The sequence below is a fragment of the Heterodontus francisci genome, chromosome 3 (assembly GCF_036365525.1).
Source record: "Heterodontus francisci isolate sHetFra1 chromosome 3, sHetFra1.hap1, whole genome shotgun sequence".
NCBI lineage: Eukaryota > Metazoa > Chordata > Chondrichthyes > Heterodontiformes > Heterodontidae > Heterodontus > Heterodontus francisci.
The window spans coordinates 31,181,420-31,200,921 of NC_090373.1; the positions used below are offsets into that span (position 1 = coordinate 31,181,420).

At 41.6% G+C, this 19,502-nt stretch overlaps 1 protein-coding gene across 5 annotated transcripts in view; it reads right to left on the bottom strand.

Moving 5' to 3' along the window:
* Positions 1-19,502, bottom strand: part of sipa1l2 (signal induced proliferation associated 1 like 2) — a 581,962-nt gene that overhangs the window by 86,389 nt on the left and 476,071 nt on the right. For all 5 annotated transcript variants that reach the window (XM_068020936.1, XM_068020919.1, XM_068020901.1 and 2 more), the window contains 3 exons: positions 14,513-14,610; positions 12,028-12,425; positions 7,081-7,305 (listed from right to left, as the gene is read on the bottom strand). In XM_068020936.1, coding sequence (XP_067877037.1) covers positions 7,081-7,305; positions 12,028-12,425; positions 14,513-14,610 — 721 coding nt within the window. The remainder of the gene's footprint in view (positions 1-7,080; positions 7,306-12,027; positions 12,426-14,512; positions 14,611-19,502) is intronic.

Sequence of the window (19,502 nt, forward strand, 5' to 3'; positions counted from 1 at the left end):
CTTGTACAGAGAAGATTTTTGTTTAAAACGTGAAAGCTTGTGGCGTAATTCTTCCAGTTAATAACAGGGAGTTCACATTTCTTTTCAAAAATGTTACTGGTCTCTACCAAGATTGTAATAACCCTCAACGAATAAAAATCAAATTGAACTCAGCCGTGAAGATTTCATTTGACCCCCAGCGGCCCTACCTAACAGTACCGACACCACACTGCCTACAGCGGATCAAGAAGGTGGCTCACCACCACCTTCTCAAGAGCAATTAATGTTGGCCTTGCCAGTGACACCCACATCCTGTGGACGTGGTTAAAAAAATCCACAGCCTTTTATGGAAGAGAATTCCAGATTTCTACTACCCATTGTGAAGAAACACTTCCTGATTTCACTCCTGAATGGCCCGTTGTTTTAGATTTCCCACCAGAGGAAACAGTTTCTCAGTATCTCTGCCATCTGACTTTGGATAGACTTTTATAATGATCATAAAATAGGCCCTTAAAGCTAAAGAATGTTTCATATCTCCACAGTCTGGGGAATGCAACCTGATATCATAATGTCATTCACTGATCACCATTATATGACTGTCTCATTAAACTGTCTGGTAACAATAATTAGGACAACAAAAAGTAAATGTCAGCTATAGGACCAGAGAGAAGCTAGTTCTGTAAACACTCTTGTTACAGACAGAAAGTCATGTCAAATTTTTTGTGTTACTAGGAGCGCTTGTGTCAGGAATTTTGCTATTTGTAGCTAAGCTGCAGTACACTTCAAGACATACAGCTCCTCACGGAGAAACAGCAGCAAAGGGGAGATCAGCAATGGTCCCGATGCACTATCAGCAGTAACTTCTCTTCTAAGCTCACCTTTCACATGCAGCTCTGCTTTTAAGATTTCATAGATATTTCAGATGTATTTTTGCTCAGAGTGAGTACGACACTCTTTTTACTGCTGCTGGGACTGTCCTGCTGGTGCCACCAAATTCATCCAGGTAGGGTGTTCAGTTAAGTAATGAAAATAAGACGATGAAAGCTGGATATTTGTCAAAATGTTGTGATAGGAATAATTTAATTTCACTGTTAAGGCCACATGGTGTGATGTGGGTGGCTCCCACTTTTCAACTCCCCCCTGACCGCAGCAAGTGTATTTGTATTAGAGATTAGCCCCTTTGTGTTTTATTTTCAAATAATCAGACAGTGACCGGTTTTCTGGTAGGTTTTTAAAAATAGAAAGTCAATTGTTTATTGATCAATACGCCTATCCCGAAATTGTTGCAACTGCATCCACTCGCGCATTCACGCATATGTGCATGCACATGCGGACACGCACACGACGAAACAGATGGGAAAGGGTAAGGTATTTTTTAGTGGGGGGGGGGGGAGAGGTTATGATAAACTTGTTGAATTCTCTTGAGAATCAAGTTCTGGATGCATGCAGGCCTGAGATGATTGTAGATTTCTCTCTTGATTGAAGATTCTGTTGAAGATGGTGGGTTACTTCTTCTTCTCACTGCTGTATACTGTAGATGTCAGATTTTTTCAACAGGGCGCTGTGCTTCCTGGCTTGGCTGGAACTCAAGCTAGTACAATTCTTGAGTTCTTTTAGCTCAGTTTCTCTCTTTCTTTGGCTATTTTAAAAAAAAAGTAAAACTGTCACCTCTCACCTCCTGGTTGGAGATATTCTCTCTTTTCTGTGGTGATTGTAAAATGGCCCAGGATCAGGCAACTTCACACCTTTGTTTCAGAAGAAGACATTCAATTCTTGCTTTTCAGAGGTGTGAAATAGGCTTCATTAACACCTTTTGGCTTTGAAGATTTGTCCTTTGTCTTTGATTGAATACACGAAAGGCCAATTCCCTTTTCTTCGGCAGCCACTTTGGACCATTGTTCACTTTTTAAAATAAGGGCTAATTTTTTTAAAGACAAAGTCTGTTTCTCATAGCTCTTCAGGGTTAGTCCACGATTGCTGTATCATCACACTTCTGATGTTGTGACAACTGGTTATTAGCCCAAATGTTTCAGCTCTGGGCACTGCACCTCGGGAAAAATATATTGATCTTGAAGGGGATGCAGGGCAGATGCACCAGAATGATACCAGAGCAAAAAGGGTTAAACTGAGGTCAGGTTATATCGACTGGGCTTGTTTTCCCTTGAGTATAGAAAATTAAAGGATGATCTAATTGAGGTGTTTAAGATGATTCTAGGATTGGATAGGGTAAATAGAGAGAAACTATTTCCTCTGGTGGAGGTGGCCAGAACAGGGGGGCATATAACCTAAAAATTAGAGCTAGATCATTCAATGATGATGTCAGGAAGCACTTCTTCACATAAAGGGTATTGGAAACCTGCAACTCTTTCCTCCCAAAAGCTGTCGAGGCTATATCAATTGAAAACTTCAAAACTTCAAAATAGATCTTAGTTAGGCAAGTGTTATGAAAATAAGGCAGGTAAATTGAATTAAGATATAAATCAACCATGAGCTAACTAAATCTGCAATCATCACCAGTGTTCAGTACCATATGCAACTCTTGTGATACTGAAGTAGTCTATGTCCACATGCAGCAAGACCTGGACAACATTCCGGCTTGGGCTGATAAGTGGCAAGTAACATTCGTCCCACACAAGTGCCCGGCAATGACCATCTCCGACAAGACAGAATCTAACAATTTCTCCTTGACATTCAATGGTCTTATCATTGCTGAATCCCCCAACATCAACATCCTGGGAGTTACCATTGAACAGAAACTTAACTCGACCAGCCATATCAATACTGCAGCTACAAGAGCAGGTCAGAGGCTGGGAATTAGACAGGAAGCAACTTGCCTCCTGATTCCCCAAAGCCTGTCCACCATCTACAAGGCACAAGTCAGCAGTGTGATGGAATACTTTCCACCTGCCTGGATGAGTGCAACTCCAACAACATTCAAGAAGCTCGACACCATCCAGGACAAAGCAGCCCTCTTGATCAGCACCCCATCCATCACCTTAAACATTCCTCCCTCAACTACCAGCACACAGCGTCAGCAGTGTGCATCATCTACAAGACGCACTGCAGCAACTTTTCAAGGCTTCTTCGACAGAACCTTCCAAACCCACGACCTCTACCACTTGAAAGGACAAGGGCAGCAGACACATGGGAACACCACCACCTGCAAGTTCCCCTCCAGGTCACTCACCATTCTGACTTGGAATTATATTGCTGTTAAAATCCTGGAACTCTCTCCCTAACACTGTAGGTGTACCTACACCACATGGACTGCAACTGTTCAAGAAGGCAGCTCACCACCACCTTCTCAAGGGAAATTAGGGATGGGCAATAAATGTTGGCCTTGCCAGTGATGCTCACATCCCAAAAACAAATTTAAAAAAAATGGTGGACCAGGCTCAAGGGTCGGAATGGCCTACCTCTGTTCCCTTGTTCCTACATTTGCGTTGCAACATTTTTTTAAAAAGGTGCTTCATATTCTGTGCCATCACCACCCAGAAATGAATCTGACCGACTGTTAACTGTTCTTGTATAATTATACTGAATGATTAAGGATGGTGAGACTATAAGCAGTAAAACGTTTAAATACCCATTTTAGTAAGTGTAAAAGAAATCTCATGTATGTCGTTCCCTACTAAAGTTGTCACGATTTTTTTTTTAAAGGTGCTGAATGTCACACTCGTGTGAAGTGCAGCAATTGAAAATACAGAATCCAAACTGAAGAGTTATAAAAAAAAAAATAACTTTTCCTAAAAAAAAAGTGCACAATGTGCTGCAAAATAGCCACTGAAGGTAAAACGACCTGGTCCTGTACTGTCTGTTAAGGACAAAAGGATACATTCCATGCTAAGAGGTGTCAATTAAAATTACACTTCTCCTGAATCCATCAAGAGTCATTTTTGAATTGAATGGGTTTTCTGAAACAAAGATGTGAAGAAGCCACTTCCGGGCTTATTGTTGGTCACCACAGGGGGCGGGGGGGTGTCTGCGCCTCCCAGAGGCAACATGTGAGCGAACTGTACCTTTAAAAAGTAACTCTCTGAAGAGAGAGGGAGAGAATCAGAACAACATCACAAAGGCCTGTCCAGCTGAGAGATCCAGCAAAAGCCAAAGAAGGAGCCCTGCTGCAAATCCCACCCTTCAACTCAGTGCAGCAGAGATCCCCAGGCTGAGGTCCTAACCACCAGAAAAATCTACAAACAACCCAGGCCTGTAACTTTAAAAGGGAAATTATCCTCTGAGAAGATTCAACAGGTTTACTGTGAACCATGAACACCTACCTCACTTCAAACCACTCACCCCTTTTCCTCTCTATCATTGTGTGTGAGTGTATGTGCGTGCGTACACCAGCGAATGCATGTGTGGGTGTGGTTGTAACCATTTTGGGAATGAATATTGCTCAATAAATAGTTAATCTTCTGCTTTAAACCTAGAAGAAAACCTGTCACAGTCTGTTTATTTAACAAATAAAACACAAGGGGTAAAAACCCTAGTAACAAAAAACACTTGCTGCAGTCATTTAGGAGTTGAACAGTGGGAATCACCCACACCCCTTACCACCTGGCCATAACATGATAATAAACAAAATAATCATAGTCCCACTCAATAATGTTATTTCAGTCCCTCTTCGGTCCTGCTTCCATGTCATGCTCTATACTCTCTCTGGGAACGTGTTCCTACAACTCCACCAGTGTTGCTGGAAGCAGCTACCAGCAGGCATACACGAGCAACCTGTTTTGACTCACAGTCTGCCCTTCCGTCCTTCTCACTGGGGAATGCCTCGTCTCCATCTGGTACCTCCTTTAATGGCTCAGCTGAAGTCAAACATGCTGTGTGGGCAACTGCACTGGCAGACTGCAGCCGACCATTCTATAGTGCAGCTTATTGTTATTCAACAGCCAACATCGGAGTACCACAGGTACTAAGTTAGATTTGCATTAATTGTCTCAAGTTTATCAATATTAACCTCATTTGGCAGCTTACAAATGTTTTTACATGTCAGATGTGTGCTTGGAACATATAACCAAACAAGTTATCATAGATAATGATGCATAATTAAATACTTAATTTTATAAAACATTTTTTTTCAGTGCAGTGAAAGAGTTTTTATTTTTTATTTTATTTTTATTTGATTATTTATTTTATTTTAACAGAGTTAACTGTTTCTCTCTCTATAGATCCTGCAGACCTGCTGAGTACTTTAAGCATTTTCTGTTATTTCGGATTTCCAGAATCCTCAGTAATTTTGCTTTTGTATTTTCAGTGCACCTAGTATCAAGGAACACTACAACTAAACAATTTTCCTTTGCTCGGCATCACATTTGCAAGTTTGAAAACTTTTAGCAGTTTCTTCATCTTTACTGCCAAGCAGTAAAATTGAAGACTACTTAAAGCAGTTATATTTCAACAGGATGAAATCATAGAATGGTTACAACACAGAAGGAAACCATCGTGTCCAGCTGGCTTTTTGCAAGAGCAACTCAGCTAATCCCACTGCCCAGCCTTTTCCCCATAGCCCTGCAAACCTTCTCTTCAGATAATTATCCAATTCCCTTTTGAAAGCCACAATTGAATCTGCCTCCACTATACTCTCAGACAGTGCAATCCAGGTCCTATCCACTTGTTACATAAAGTTTTTCCTCATGTTACCTCTGGTTCTTTTGCCAATCGCTTTAAGTTGGTGTCCTCTGGTTTTTGACCCTTCTGCCAAAGGGAACAGTTTAGTCCTATCCATTCCGTCCAGACCCCTCATGATTTTGAACATCTCTATCAAATCTCCTCTCAACCTTCTCTTTAAGGAGAACAACCAAACTATCTTCTCCAATCTATCCTCGTTACTGAAGTGTCTCATCCCTGAAACCATTCTTGTGAATCTTTTCTGCACTTTCTCTAATGCCTTCACGTCCTTCCTAAAATGTGATGCCTCTCAGATTCGGGTTCCCAACCTGCTGCCGACCCCATCACCCCTCCTGCTAGCCTATCGGTTTTGTCAGAATTCTGCCCATCAATTTAAAATTCATCATCCTAAACTCCTTCCATCTCTGCAGTCTCCTTCAGGTCTTTAATGCTTCCATCCCCCCAAAATGTGCTATTCCACTCACTCTGGCCTTTTGCCATCCAATTAATGATAGTCTTCAGGTCCCTGAGTCTACTCTCTTGGGCTCTCATCCCTGAACCTCTGTACCTCTCTCCTTTTAAAAAGTCTTCTATCAACCACCTTTAGGCTAAGGTTTCAGGTAACCCTCCTCGTCTTTCCCTGCTTTGCTTAGCAACAGTTTTCCCACCTGACTGCAGCAAGTATTTTTTGGTTATGAGGGTATAACCCTAACTTGTTTTATTTGTCAAATGAACAGCTGCCTTGTGGGCGTCTCGGGAGAGACCACGGCTAAGGGAGTAAACCCTAACAGAAAATCCGGAGTGGAACCCCGTAGGCGGTCATGTGTCACCTTTGGCATGTTTCCGGCAGTTCCTGCAGCCATACCGGTGCCAAACGTCGTGCTCTGCACTCCTTTGGACCCCACCAGAAAGGCCGAGAGGGGGGTTTTGACGCTTGGGCAACTCTCAACCTCCATACATTCGCCCAGGCATGCGCCATGGAGAGGTCACCCATAGTTGCCTCACAGCGACTGACACCACTGACCACCTCTAGGCGCTTACCCATTGTCTCTCGAGACAAGGAGGCCAAAGAAAGAAAGAAATTAAACACAATACTCCAGTTGAGGCTGAACCAGCGTTTTATAAAGGTTCATCGTAATTTCATTGCTTTTTCACCCTATGCCTCTATTTATAAAGCCCAAGATCCCGTACCCCTTATTGCTTTCTCAAACTGCCCTGCCACTTTCAACCATTTGTGCACATATAACCCAAGGTGCCTCTGCCCCTGTACCCCTTTAGAATTGCACTCTTTAGTTTAGATTGTCTTTCCTCATTCTTCTGATCAAAATTAATCACTTCACAATTCTTTACATTAAATTTGCATGACTAAAGCTTTAAAACTACCAAAATTGGGAGTTGCATGTACAGTTCTCAAAGCATGTAATCACCTCACTTCAGATTAAGCAATTCGGCAATGCTAACAGCATTCCTTTCAATTGGGTCACTGACCTTCTGCAGTCTGCCATCTCTGGCTCCTCGGGAGTGGGGCTTCCATCTAGCTTCTTCCAGCCAATGACATATTTATTACCGGCGCCCTGGCGATGGTAGGATCCAGACAGTGACCCTAGGACTTGTTGAGAGCTGTTCTGAGAAACTATGTAAACTTTGGAGGCATCAAGTGATCCACTGGTTTTAGAAACACGTGGTGAGGGGCTTCCTGAATGATGCGAACCACTAAAGAAACAGAGGTTTGGGGAAGGGATGGAAGAGAATGATCACACAGTTAACAATTCCAACTGTCTCCCCAGAGCTCGTCTTACTAATTAAAGAGGCTTAATTATTCCTACCCTCCAGCAATGCTTAAAGTCAGTATTGCAATTAACATTTGTATCACATAACACCCACCAACATCAGTACAAGCATCACTTTGGAACACATAAATACCAGCTAATGAGGCAGTTTTTGAAAACAAAAAGACACAAAGGCAAATTCTGGGCAGATATGAGGAAAACTTTCTTGCGAAGAGTGATTGAATTGATTTAAATTCATTGATAGGTAAGAAAAGTCAAAGGGCTGAATTTTGAAAGCTCGCCACCAAGATCGGCAGCGAGCACGAGAAAAGGCACAGCACACGTGACTTGTGCACCGCTGAGCCACCGCAATATTTCGCGCGGCGGCTCATTTACATGGAGGGCGGAACGCCCGCCCCAATGATGTAGAGGGGGCAGGCGCTTCGTTCCTGCAACAGCGTCTGGCGCCACCATGCAGGTGCCATTTTTAAAGGTTTCAAGCCCTTCAGTTTAATTTCCATGTTTAAAAGCACAGGTTCGTTTAAAAATTGAAAAATATTTGTTCACACCTGCAATGCCCGCTCCCATCCCGCCCCCCAATGAATAAACAGTTAATTATTTTTCCTCTCCCCCAAAAGTAAATTCCCGATCCCCACCCCCCGCTCTGAACTTTCTGTAGTTTGACATTCAACCCCTTCCCATCGTCTCCACAATCAATAGCATTCCTTTTTTCCATTCACCCCCGCCGCCCTCTACCTGAAAATTTCACTCCACCCCACTCAGCACCAGTGTTATGCCTCGGATCTCCGAACAGAGATCCAAAGGCGCGGGACTTCTGGCAACTGGCCGGAATATCGATGTAGGACGGCCGCTGCTACAAGGTAAGTCATTAGTCATTCATTTTAATGTTATTAACATATTTAAATAAAGCCTCTGTCGCCTTGCGGCAGGGAGGCCGCTACAAGGCCTCGCTGCCGCCAGTAAAATGGGGCGGGACTTTCCCAGCGCCAAGGTCCATGGTGGGCCTCTCCCGGAACGATTTTCCGAGCCCCCCTGCCACGACCCCTGACGTGGGGGGCTTATAAAATCCAGTACAAGATGTCTGGAATGTTCTGAGAACTAGCTGATTATTATGATGGGCAGCTGCAGGTTAAGGTGGATGGATGAGTCAGAAGGGAGTGAATGGGCTTCCTCATCCATATTTATTGTGTAATAAAATTATGGATGCACAACACAGCTGACTGAATATGCAAAGATATTGATGAGATTTTTTCCAAATTACAGTTGGAAGACATATTACTGAGGGCAATGAAACAGAACTATCCCCTCCTATCCAGTGTGTTATTATAATTAAACAGTCAAAAACCTTTGCAATTTTCCTCACTGCAAGTTCATTTAAAAGTGTGCATTTTTGATCGTGGTAATTTAACTTACAACAGCAAATCTTCCCCACTATATTAATTGCTACAAACTAAAAATACTGAGAGACTCTTTTTAGATAGGGGAGAAGAGAATAATATGTCATTCCAGGATAACTGAAATGCGACTGATGCCATCTTGGTTTTTAATTGATGTTTGATGGGAAGTAGTTGACCTTGATGCTGACTTCTAACATTTGATGAAGTGACAGCAGCCTTTCCAAGTTATTGCCGTGTGAAATTAAGAGCGGAGTTACTGACTACAGGAGGCTGCTTCTGCAGATACTCGGTAAATATGTTCAGTAGCAATGGGAGCCAACATTAAATCATTCCTTTCTCTTAAACAAAAGTTGATGGTTTCAAAAGCATTGACCAAGTATATTTCCATGTATCAAGATTCACAATACAAATTTCCTGCTAAACTAAATGCAAAAGGTATTGCAGAAAATAAGAGTATTAATTCATGCAGAAAATGTCACAAACAATATATTAATTCATGTAAAATAAAAGCAAAATACTGCAGATGCTGGAAATCTGAAATAAAAACAAAGGTCTGGCAGCATCTGTGGAGAGAGAAGCAAAGTTAACGTCTCAGGTCTGTGACCTTTCATCAGAACTGGCAAAGGTTAGAAAAGAATTAGGTTTTAAGCAAGTGAAGGGGAGGGGGGTGGGGGAGAGAACAAAGGGAAAGGTGTTTGATAGGGCAGAGGCATATTCTGATATGACTTCCTTTTTTCCTCAACCGAGAATATCCCCCCCTCCACCCCATAGTGATCTTCAACCGTGTCCGGCCCATTTCCCACACTTCTGCCCTCACCCCAGCCGTTGCCTCCCAGAACCGCGACAGGGTTCCCCTTGTCCTCACTTTCCACCCCACCAGCCTCCACATGCAGAGGATCATCCTCCGCCATTTCCGCCACCTCCAGTGTGATATCACCACCAAATGCATCTTCCCTTCCCCTCCCCTGTCAGCATTCTAAAGGGATCGTTGCCTCTGTAACATCCTGGTCCACTCCTCCATTATCCCTGCGACCTCATCCCCTTCCCATGGTACCTTCCCATCCAATAGCAGGTGGTGTATTACCTGCCCTTTTACCTCCTCACTCCTCACTATCCAAGGCCCCAAACACTCCTTTCAGGTGAAGCAGCGATTTACTTGTACTTCTTTCAATTTAGTATGCTGTATTCACTGCTCACAATGTGGTCTCCTCTACACTGGGGAGGGCAAATGCAGATTGGGTGACTGCTTTTCGTAACACCTCTGCTCAGTCCGAAAGCATGAGCCCACGCTTCCGGTTGCTGGCCATTGCAACACTCCCCCCTGTTCTCATGCCAACATTTCTGTCTTTGGCCTGCTCCAGTGTTCCTGTGAACATCAACCTCGAGGAGTAGCACCTCATCTTTCGATTAGGCATTCTACAGCCTTGCGGACTGAACACGGAGTTCAATAACTTCAGAGCATAACTGGCCTTTTTTATTATATTTTATTTTTTAACCATGTGCCTGCTTTTTCATATAGTCAGAGCTACTCATTATTCTGCTATCAACACTCTCTCTGGACTAATGCTTTGTCTTTCACCACAAGCATCAACACTTTTTGCCTTTGTCCCAAGCCAGCTTTGTTATTTAATCACCCTCTGCCCTATTTGTTCCGTCCTCCACCTCCTCCCCTTCACTTGCTTAAAACCTAATTCTTTTCTAACCGTTGTCAGTTCTAATGAAAGGTCACAGACCTGAAATGTTAACTTTGCTTCTCTCCCCACAGATGCTGCCCGATCTGCTGAGTATTTCCAGAACTTTTTTGTTTTTATTTTATATTAATTCATGTAGATAGCATTGCATAAACAGAAGAAAATTAATGCATGTAAGCAATGCTGCATCAACTAAAGAGTATTAATTAATGCAGACAGTGTCATAAACTAAGTATTGATTCAGGTAGACATGCGTAAATTGAAGAGTATTAACTCATGTAGACAGTGTCATAACCTGAAACTTATTTATTCATGTAAACCGTGTCATAAACTGAAGAGCAATAGGTAGTTTTGCTTAAACTGACATCTATTAATTAATAGACAGTATTGCATAAACTGAAGTGCATTAATTGACAGTATTGCTACAGTGAAAAGTATTAATTCATGTAGACAGTGTTGTGTAAATAGACTATTAATTCATGTAGACTATGTCAAACTGAAATGTATTAATAGACAGCATTGCATAAACTGAAAAATATTAATTCCTAGTAACAGTGCCATCAATTAAGAGTGTTATTTCATACAAACAGTGTCATAATCTGAAAGTATTAATTCATGTATCAGAGTATTAAATCCTGTTCGGACATTTGATTGAATTGGTAGGAGGGTCAGTAACCAGCGGACACAGATTTAAGATAATTGGCAAAAACCAGGGGTAGATGAGATAATTGTTTTTTCTTTGACACAGCAAGTTGTTATGATCTGGAATGCATGGCCCGAAAAGGTCAGTGAAAGCAGATTCAAAGGTAAATTTCAAAAGAGAACTGGATTTATACTTGAAAAGGAAAAAAAAAATCACCAGGCTATGGAGAAACAGCAAAGAAGTAAGACTTGGATAGTTATTCTTGGCGTATTTCAGAAAGTGCTCACATGAATAAAGTCAGGCTAAACCTCTTTACATAGAGGATTGTTGGTGTGTGGAATGCTTTACCACGGAGTAGTTGAGGCGGAGACCTTTGCATCTTTTAAGGGAAAACTGAATAAATATTTGAAGCAAAGCAGGGCAAGGGGATTAGTTTAGGATTGATTGAGGGCTATGGGGAGAGCACGGGACAGAGAGATTAGTTTTGAATTGATTCAGGGCTAAGAAGAGAAAGTGGGATTAATGCTGGATTTCTCTAGCAAACATCAGCACAGAGGTGATGGGCCAAATGGCCTCCTTGTGGACTGTAAAGTTCTACAGATCTCAACATTTACTAAAAGGTTGCATTATGAACTCCAGATTGGACTCCTACAGCATCCTGAGAGACAGAACTTTCAGAAATATATTGCAGACAGCATGATTTCCCTCAGTTGTCAGCACCATCAGTAAATTAATGCAGTCCAAGTAGTTAAGCCTACTTTTCTGGTACAGGCGACAGTGTACGTGCTTCCCATCTTAATCAAAGGTGTTCATTTAAGTGCTTTTGTTTTGTAATGATGATTTAACATGATATTAATTCACATGGTGTGGCCATGTTAAGTTTGTTCCTTGAACTGGGAACTAACTCTCTGTACCTGGAATGTGATGACATCTCACTGAGATCACCGGTACTTCCTTGGGTGGCAAGACCGGCGGAAATTGCAGCTGTATAGTTGTGAACGGTGTACGATTTTGCTTGTCCGTCTTCAGGCCCTCCATCTTCAGAATGCTCCACCCACTGCACCATCTGCTCTGCTCTACTTTGCACTGCTGACCTGTTGCCAGTTAAATGAACCGTACCCATCAAGGGTGGTGGAATACATGGGGCTGTGTCGATCCCACTGTCAGTAGAAGCCCCCTTAATGTATGTTAATCCCAGCAATTCTGGATCCATTAAGTCGCCAGAACCAAACTGTTTATCATCGCTATTGCTGGATGCATTACTGGACAAGGTATTACTGCTGGAATGGCTCGAGCAATTGTTATCTGTAATCTAGAAATGAGGAAAAGGGATACACAACCGAAGAATAGTAATTACGTCCTGGAGCACTTGTGTACTTAAACATATTCATTTATCAATAATTATAGTTTTACTCTAATAAGTACTAGCACCAAATCTGATTCACGTTCATAGGACAAGATTAATAGTATATTTTAATTTTCCATTAGCATTTACAGTAAAGATACCAAAACAAAATGAGCTGAATTGCTAATGATTGTACCCTTTGACTCTGGGGCAGCAGGTTATGAAAATATACTGTGGTGTGATCTCATTATAAAAACATACTGTATTTATAACTATTAGCTTCAAATACATGTGTATGAGCTGCACTATAATCCAAGGAGAATCTAACAGCCTTCACTTACTCCAGGTTCGGTCTGTAGACATGCTAATTTACAAAATACTGTCTTAAAACTGATCTAAATACCAGGGAACATGCTTAGTATATGTGCTAATATACGTGCTTCTATTGCCTTTCCCAACCCAATTTCACAAAGGACTATCTCCTCACCAAATGCTATAATTGCATTAATTTGCATGGTTACCTTTGACACAAAGGGTGTGAGATTGATAGAGCTTCTCTTTGTCAGCACTATTGCTTTCATTGAGCTCTAATGAAAAAGTGAAGCCACTCATGCTAATTGTTGTTAATTAAATTGAAAATGATTGGGAGAAAATGCCCTATGGCAGGGTTAGAATAAACATATCCAATTTGCTCCACATTTATTTTTGTTTTTGAAACAATCAATTTCAAGCACAATTACTGACAGCACAGCAATATTTACTTAAATAATAGGAATCTTCTGGTAACAATGTGATGTGACATTGGAAATGATTGAAAGAATGGTTTCATGGTTTTGCTGCACAGAGCAACTCTGCCCCAAGTCTACTCTTCCAGTGCGAACATTGCTGTAACAAAGGGCAGGCAATAAAGGTGTTAGGACAAGTAACTGTGCGACCAATATCAAGTTTAAAAGGATAATCCTTGCAGCTCACACAACTATACCTAATGGCCCAGTTATAGTGTAAAATAACAAAGCAAATGAAGTCACACAGCTGATGCTGCTTTTGGGTAAGTTGTCTAATAGGGAAAGCAGAGGAGATTGAGTGGGGCGACACATCATCACGTGGTGTCCTCAACGAGTGCTGGAATCCACTCCCACCATTGTGCTTTTTCTTTACAAATTTAGCCAACATATATGCAGGGAACTGTGCAGTGTACTGTACAGGTAACTGGAGCTCTGAGCAGTGTACAGTCACTTTTCAGGTAAATGGAGCTCCACAGAGTGTACAGTCACTTTTCAGTAACTGGAGCTCTGAGCAGTATACAGGACAGGTAAATGGAGCTTCACACGGTATACAGTCACCATTTCAGGTAAATGGAGCCCCGCACAGTGTACAGTCACTTTTCAGGTAAATGGAGCTTCACACTGTAGAATTACAGGACAGGTAAATGGAATTCTGCACAGCATGCTGAACTCCATGCGGCTTGACACAGCAGTGCAGAGCTGTCATCAGATCCCTGTGCTACCAGCTCCACACTCAGGTAATGGTTTTAAACCAGTCCTTACAATGCAGAAATAGATTATTAGTAAGGACCCTGGATCTATTCAACCCATCTCATTATACAAAATATTACAACCCTAACAACTACAAAGGTTTATTAACTTGGGTCTGCATACACTCACTGTTTTACAATCTAACTACTGATAGAAATTTAACAGCAGACACGCTGACCAAATAGTCATATGATATTACCAGGCTGAACCAGTTTTGGTTAGGGTTTGTAATTTGACATTCTCCCTCCTCTCTGGTTTAATGGACCATGTGACACTCTTCCCTACCTTCAGCCTTCATCTCACCCCTCAAGAGGTTTGCAGAGTGCTGTGTGAAAGCAACTCCGTGAGTCACCCCACCTTCCTGAAGCAGCTAATGTCTGCTCAGCGGACCCTCACAGGCCCAGTGTCAGCAGTGACCGCTCAACAGAATGCAGGGGAGGCTACTGCAATTTGGAAATAGTAACACTGAGCAAACTCAAACATGCTGACGACATTTTGGTGATGGCTGGTGAATCTTACATGTAAAATCTTATTTGGAGATTCTTTGCCTATAGTTTCCCTTTGCAGTCCTTTGTAAGAACTCAGCATCTTTGTTGATGGGACATGCCATCTTGCTTCTAAAAGAGAAAACAATATTTAGAAAAATGTACATTGGTGCCCATTTTGATCAGCAGTTAATAGAAAAACATAAGATTACTTGCAAGATTTCAAATTTACATTTTGACCTTTACTGCTTTCATTTTTTTTTCTTCACAATTTTCTCAATTTGATCCCACTACTGCCAACTGTTCAGGGGTTAGAGACTATTCTGTAGCCACCCGGAAAAAAAGTCAGGCAATGTTGGGTTAGTTACTGGCACCACTTAAGGACGATAAACTTTATAGAAGGTCTTTTTGAACTGCCTAGGTTAGTACTTCATGGACATTGCCAAGTCCTATAAGGACTTTCCCTACCCAGTGTCTGACCCTGGTGCACTTTACCTTTCCTGTCTACCCAACTCTTTTGGTTGCTCAGCACTTGGTTGGATTTTCTCTCCCTTCTGAGCAGATAGGAGAACTGGTCAAATGTGGCTTGTCACCACAGCCAACCATCAAGGGCTTGAAGCCCTCAGAAGCCTCCCCATCAACAGGACTCGAAGTCCTAACCCAGCCAGTTTGCAAATGGATGGGTGTCTTTATTGTGTAGCTGTGATGGGTGGTGGGGTGGAGGTGGTGGTGATGGTGGGAAAAAGACACACACCACTGGGGCCATTGATCCAATACTTAGCAACACACTGTGGATTTGCTAGACTGCTGTCAATGGTGATGACCTCTCACTATTCTTTTCTCATTTATCCATCAGTATAACATTCAAGGTTCACAAACAAATGCAGCTGATGACATCCCCAGGAGCTGCTTCTTCAACCTACATTTCTGCAACATCTCCTTGAAACTCGTTCTGTCCATTTTTACCTTCATTTGCCAGCTTCATCAAAGACAAGGCTCACCTTTCTGACTCTTTTGCACTTCCGTTATCTTTCATGTGCATCACTCTCCTAACCATTGGAACTCTTCACAACTGTCAAACATTTTGTCAAGCAAAACTGAATTTACCCAACTCCTAATTTCCTCTCTACTGAAATCACTACTCTTGGACTTAACTGCACTGATCACAAACTAATCTGTATGGTGCAATGTGCTGGGGCTCCTGCTAGCAGCAGGGAATACAGGAGAGCAGGTTAATCCAGGCCACTTTTCCATGACCCCCAGTGTCTCACTCAGTATCAGTAATACTGTGACAATAACTTTGTGCACTTTTCATACTAGAACTTCAATCACATCTGCCTCTAGCTGAAGGAAAAACCCAGCGAAGCCATCCACATTCAAGCTAGGCTTTTTCCATAATTGGGTATTTTCTGAATCCACCAACTTACTGTTTAATGATATAAAGGTAGCAAAAAAACATTAGCTGCCTTTGTTATACAAAAGTCAAACTGATTAAACTAAACAAACTGGAAAATTAAACATTATACACTATGAAAATGATTGCATAATGATGAAACACTAATAATATCCCTAAAAGTGGTTAAACAAACTCCAACTCACTCAAAGTTCCACCCAAAACTCCACTGCCTACATGTTATCTTGTACTATCATCCCTGTTCTTATAGACTTCTACTGCTCCTTATTCTCCAACACGGATTTCAAAAGATTTATTCTTCTTTACTGGTTCCTTCATGTTTTTACCACCCTACCATGCAGCTTGTACTCTTAGCTCTTCTGAGTCCAAATCAAAGGTGGTCTTTACTCCCCTCCACTCTGTCGATGACACAACTTATAGCCAACACGTTCCAGGCCTCTTGAATTCTCTTCCTAATTCCCTCTGCTTTTCTGGAACTCTCCCCGCACCTAAACCTCTCTCTCTTCTTGAGTTTCAGTCACCCTACCTCTTCTCCTAATTCCTGCTCCAGCTCCCCGCTGATGAATCTGCTCAAGACATTTTACTGCTTTACAGTTGCTTGCATTTGGGCTGTTGTTGTCCTTATAGTTGAATGAATGGGCACTGTTGTGCATTGTCCCAGAGTATTCTTTCAACAATTCAAATATCCCTTTGTTTTACTGATTTCGAATCGTAGAATCATACAACAAAGGAGGCCATTCAACCCAATGTGCCTGTGCTAGCCCTGTGAAAGAGAAATCTAGTTATTCTCACTCCCCTCTTTCCCTTTGGCCTGAAAATTTTTCCACTTCAAATATTTATCCAATTTCCTTTTTAAAGTTACTACTGAATCTGCTTCCACCACCCTTTCAAGCAGTACATCCCAAATCACAACTGCATTAAAAAAAATGTTCCCTCATATCACCTCTAGTACTTCTGCCAATTACCTGTGACTGCTGGTTATCAACACTTCTGCCACTGGAAACAGTTTCTCCTTATTTATTCAAAAAAAAAAGCTATCAAATATCTCCTTAACCTTCTCTGCTCCAAGGACAATAATCCCTAGTTTCTCTGTAACTGAAGTCTTTCATCTCTGGTACCATTCTAGTAAATCTCCTCTGCACCCTCTCCAAGGCCTTGACATCCTTCCTAAAGTGTAGTGCCCACAATATTCCAGCTGCAACTTAATCAGTGTTTCATAAATGTTTCGCATAATGTTCTTGCTTTACTCTATGCCTCTATTTATAAAGCTATGGGTTTCCAATGTCTTTTTAGAGCCTTTTCAACATATCCTGCCACCTTCAAAGACTTGTTTAGATACACTCGAGGTCTCTCTATTCCTATACCCCCTTTAAAATTGTACTATTCTGTTTATATTGCCTCATTCTTTCTACCAAGTGTGAATCACTTCACACTTTGCCTTGTTTATCACCTGCCATGCCTGTCCATTTCATCAGTCTATGTCCTGATGAAGCCTGTTACTACCATCTTCACTGTTTACTACATTTGAGTTTCGAATCATCTGCAAACTTTGGAATTATAAGAAATAGGAGTAGACTGTATGGCGCCTTGAGCCTGCCTCAACTCCACTTTCCTGCCCACTCTCCATATCTCCTGATTCCCTGAGACACCAAAAACCTATCTATTCCAGCCTTATATATACTCAATGATGGAGTATCCAGTACCCTCTGGAGTAGACAATTTCAAAGATTCACAACCCTCTGAAGAAATTTCTCATCTCAGTCCCAAATGATCAATTCCTGAGACTATGGCCCCGTGTTCTAGATTTCCCAGCGAAGGGAAACAACCTCACAGTCTCTACCTTGTCAAGCTCCTTCAGAATCTTGTATGTTTCAATGAGAACACCTCTCATTCTTCTAAACTCCAGAGAGCATAGGCCCAATTTACTCAGCCTGTCATCATAGGACAACCTTCTCAACACAGGAATCAATCTAGTGAATGTACTGCCTCCAAGACGAGTATATCCTTCCTTAGATATGGAGACCAAAACTATGCACAGTACTCCAGGTATGGTCTCACCAAAACCCTATGCAATTTTAACAAAACTGTCTTATTCTTGTACTCCAATTCCCTTGCAACAAAGGACAACATGTCATTTGCCTTCCTAATTGCTTGTTGTACCTACACGCTAACTTTGTTCCTTGTATGTGTATACCCAAGTCTCTCTCAACATCAAAATTTAGAAGTTTCACACCTTTAAAAAAATTCAGTTTCTCTATTTTTACTACCAAAGTGAATAACCTCATACTTCCCCATATTATACTCCATCTGTTGCCTTGTTGCCCATTCACTTATATTCACTATATCTCTTTGCAGCCTCTTTGTGCCCTCTTAACAGCTTACATTCCCACCTAACTGTATCATCAGCAAAAGTGGATACATTACTCTCCGTCTCTTTGTCTATGTCATTAATATAGATTTGTAAATAGCTGAGGTCCCAGCACTGATCATAAATGACATTTCTATAATAAACAGTTTGTAAAATTTGCTTGTACAATGACACAGAAAAGAACTTGTTCTAAATACAGGACTTTAACTGTAGATACAGTTTCCTAGTATTTTATTGACGACTGTTCTCACTATCTACTTCTGATGAGATTTGATTATTTTTACTTTGAAGTATTTAGTTTATAAAGGGAAACTTATTACTGCCCTAATTATTATTGTAAAACCCTATAAGGGTTGTTAAGAAATACTGGCATCTTTCTGCCTGACCAATGGAGATTATCCATTGGTTCTAGTGTCCAACAACCCAACACTGTTTTCCAATGTACAGGTGTAACAATTATGGGAGCGTACAGGTGGTGACAGAATGGGGCATTGGAAGAAAGGGTCCAAGAGAGTAAACAGTTCAGGGAAACCGTGACAGAGCTGGACATTGCAGGAGAGGTCGAGAGAGAGCATTTAAACAGTGCAGCGAGTCAGAGCGGTGATAGGGTGGGGCATCGCATGAAAGGTTCAGAGAAAGCTTTTAGTAACAGTAAAGAGTCCAAGCAGTGGCATAAGAACATAAGAAATAGGAGCAGGAGTAAGCGATTCAGCAAGATGGATGATCTTCTACCTCAACTCCACCTTCCAGCACTATCCTCATATCCCTTAATTCTCTTAATACCCAAAAATCTATTGACCTCTGTCTTGAACATACTCAACAACTGAGCATCTGCAGCTCTCTGGGATAGAGAATTCCAAAGATTCACAATCTCTGAGTGAAGAAATTTCTCATCTCAGTCCTCAATGGCCATCCCCTTATTCTGAAACTGTGACCCTTAGTTCTACTTAGACCTGAGTATTTCCTGCATTTCTTGTTTTTATTACCCTTAGTTCTAGACGCTGCAGCAGGGGAAACATCCTTTCAGCACCTACCCTGTCAAGGCCCTTAAGAATTTTATATGTTTGCACCTCATTTTTCTAAATTCTAGGGAAAATAGGCCTAGTCTACTCGATCTCTCATCTTAGGACAATCCTCTCATGCTAAGAATTAGTCTAGTGAACTTTCGTTGCACTCCTTCTATGGCAAGTATATCCTTCCTTCTGTTAAGGAGAACAGAACTGTACACAGCATTCCAGGTGT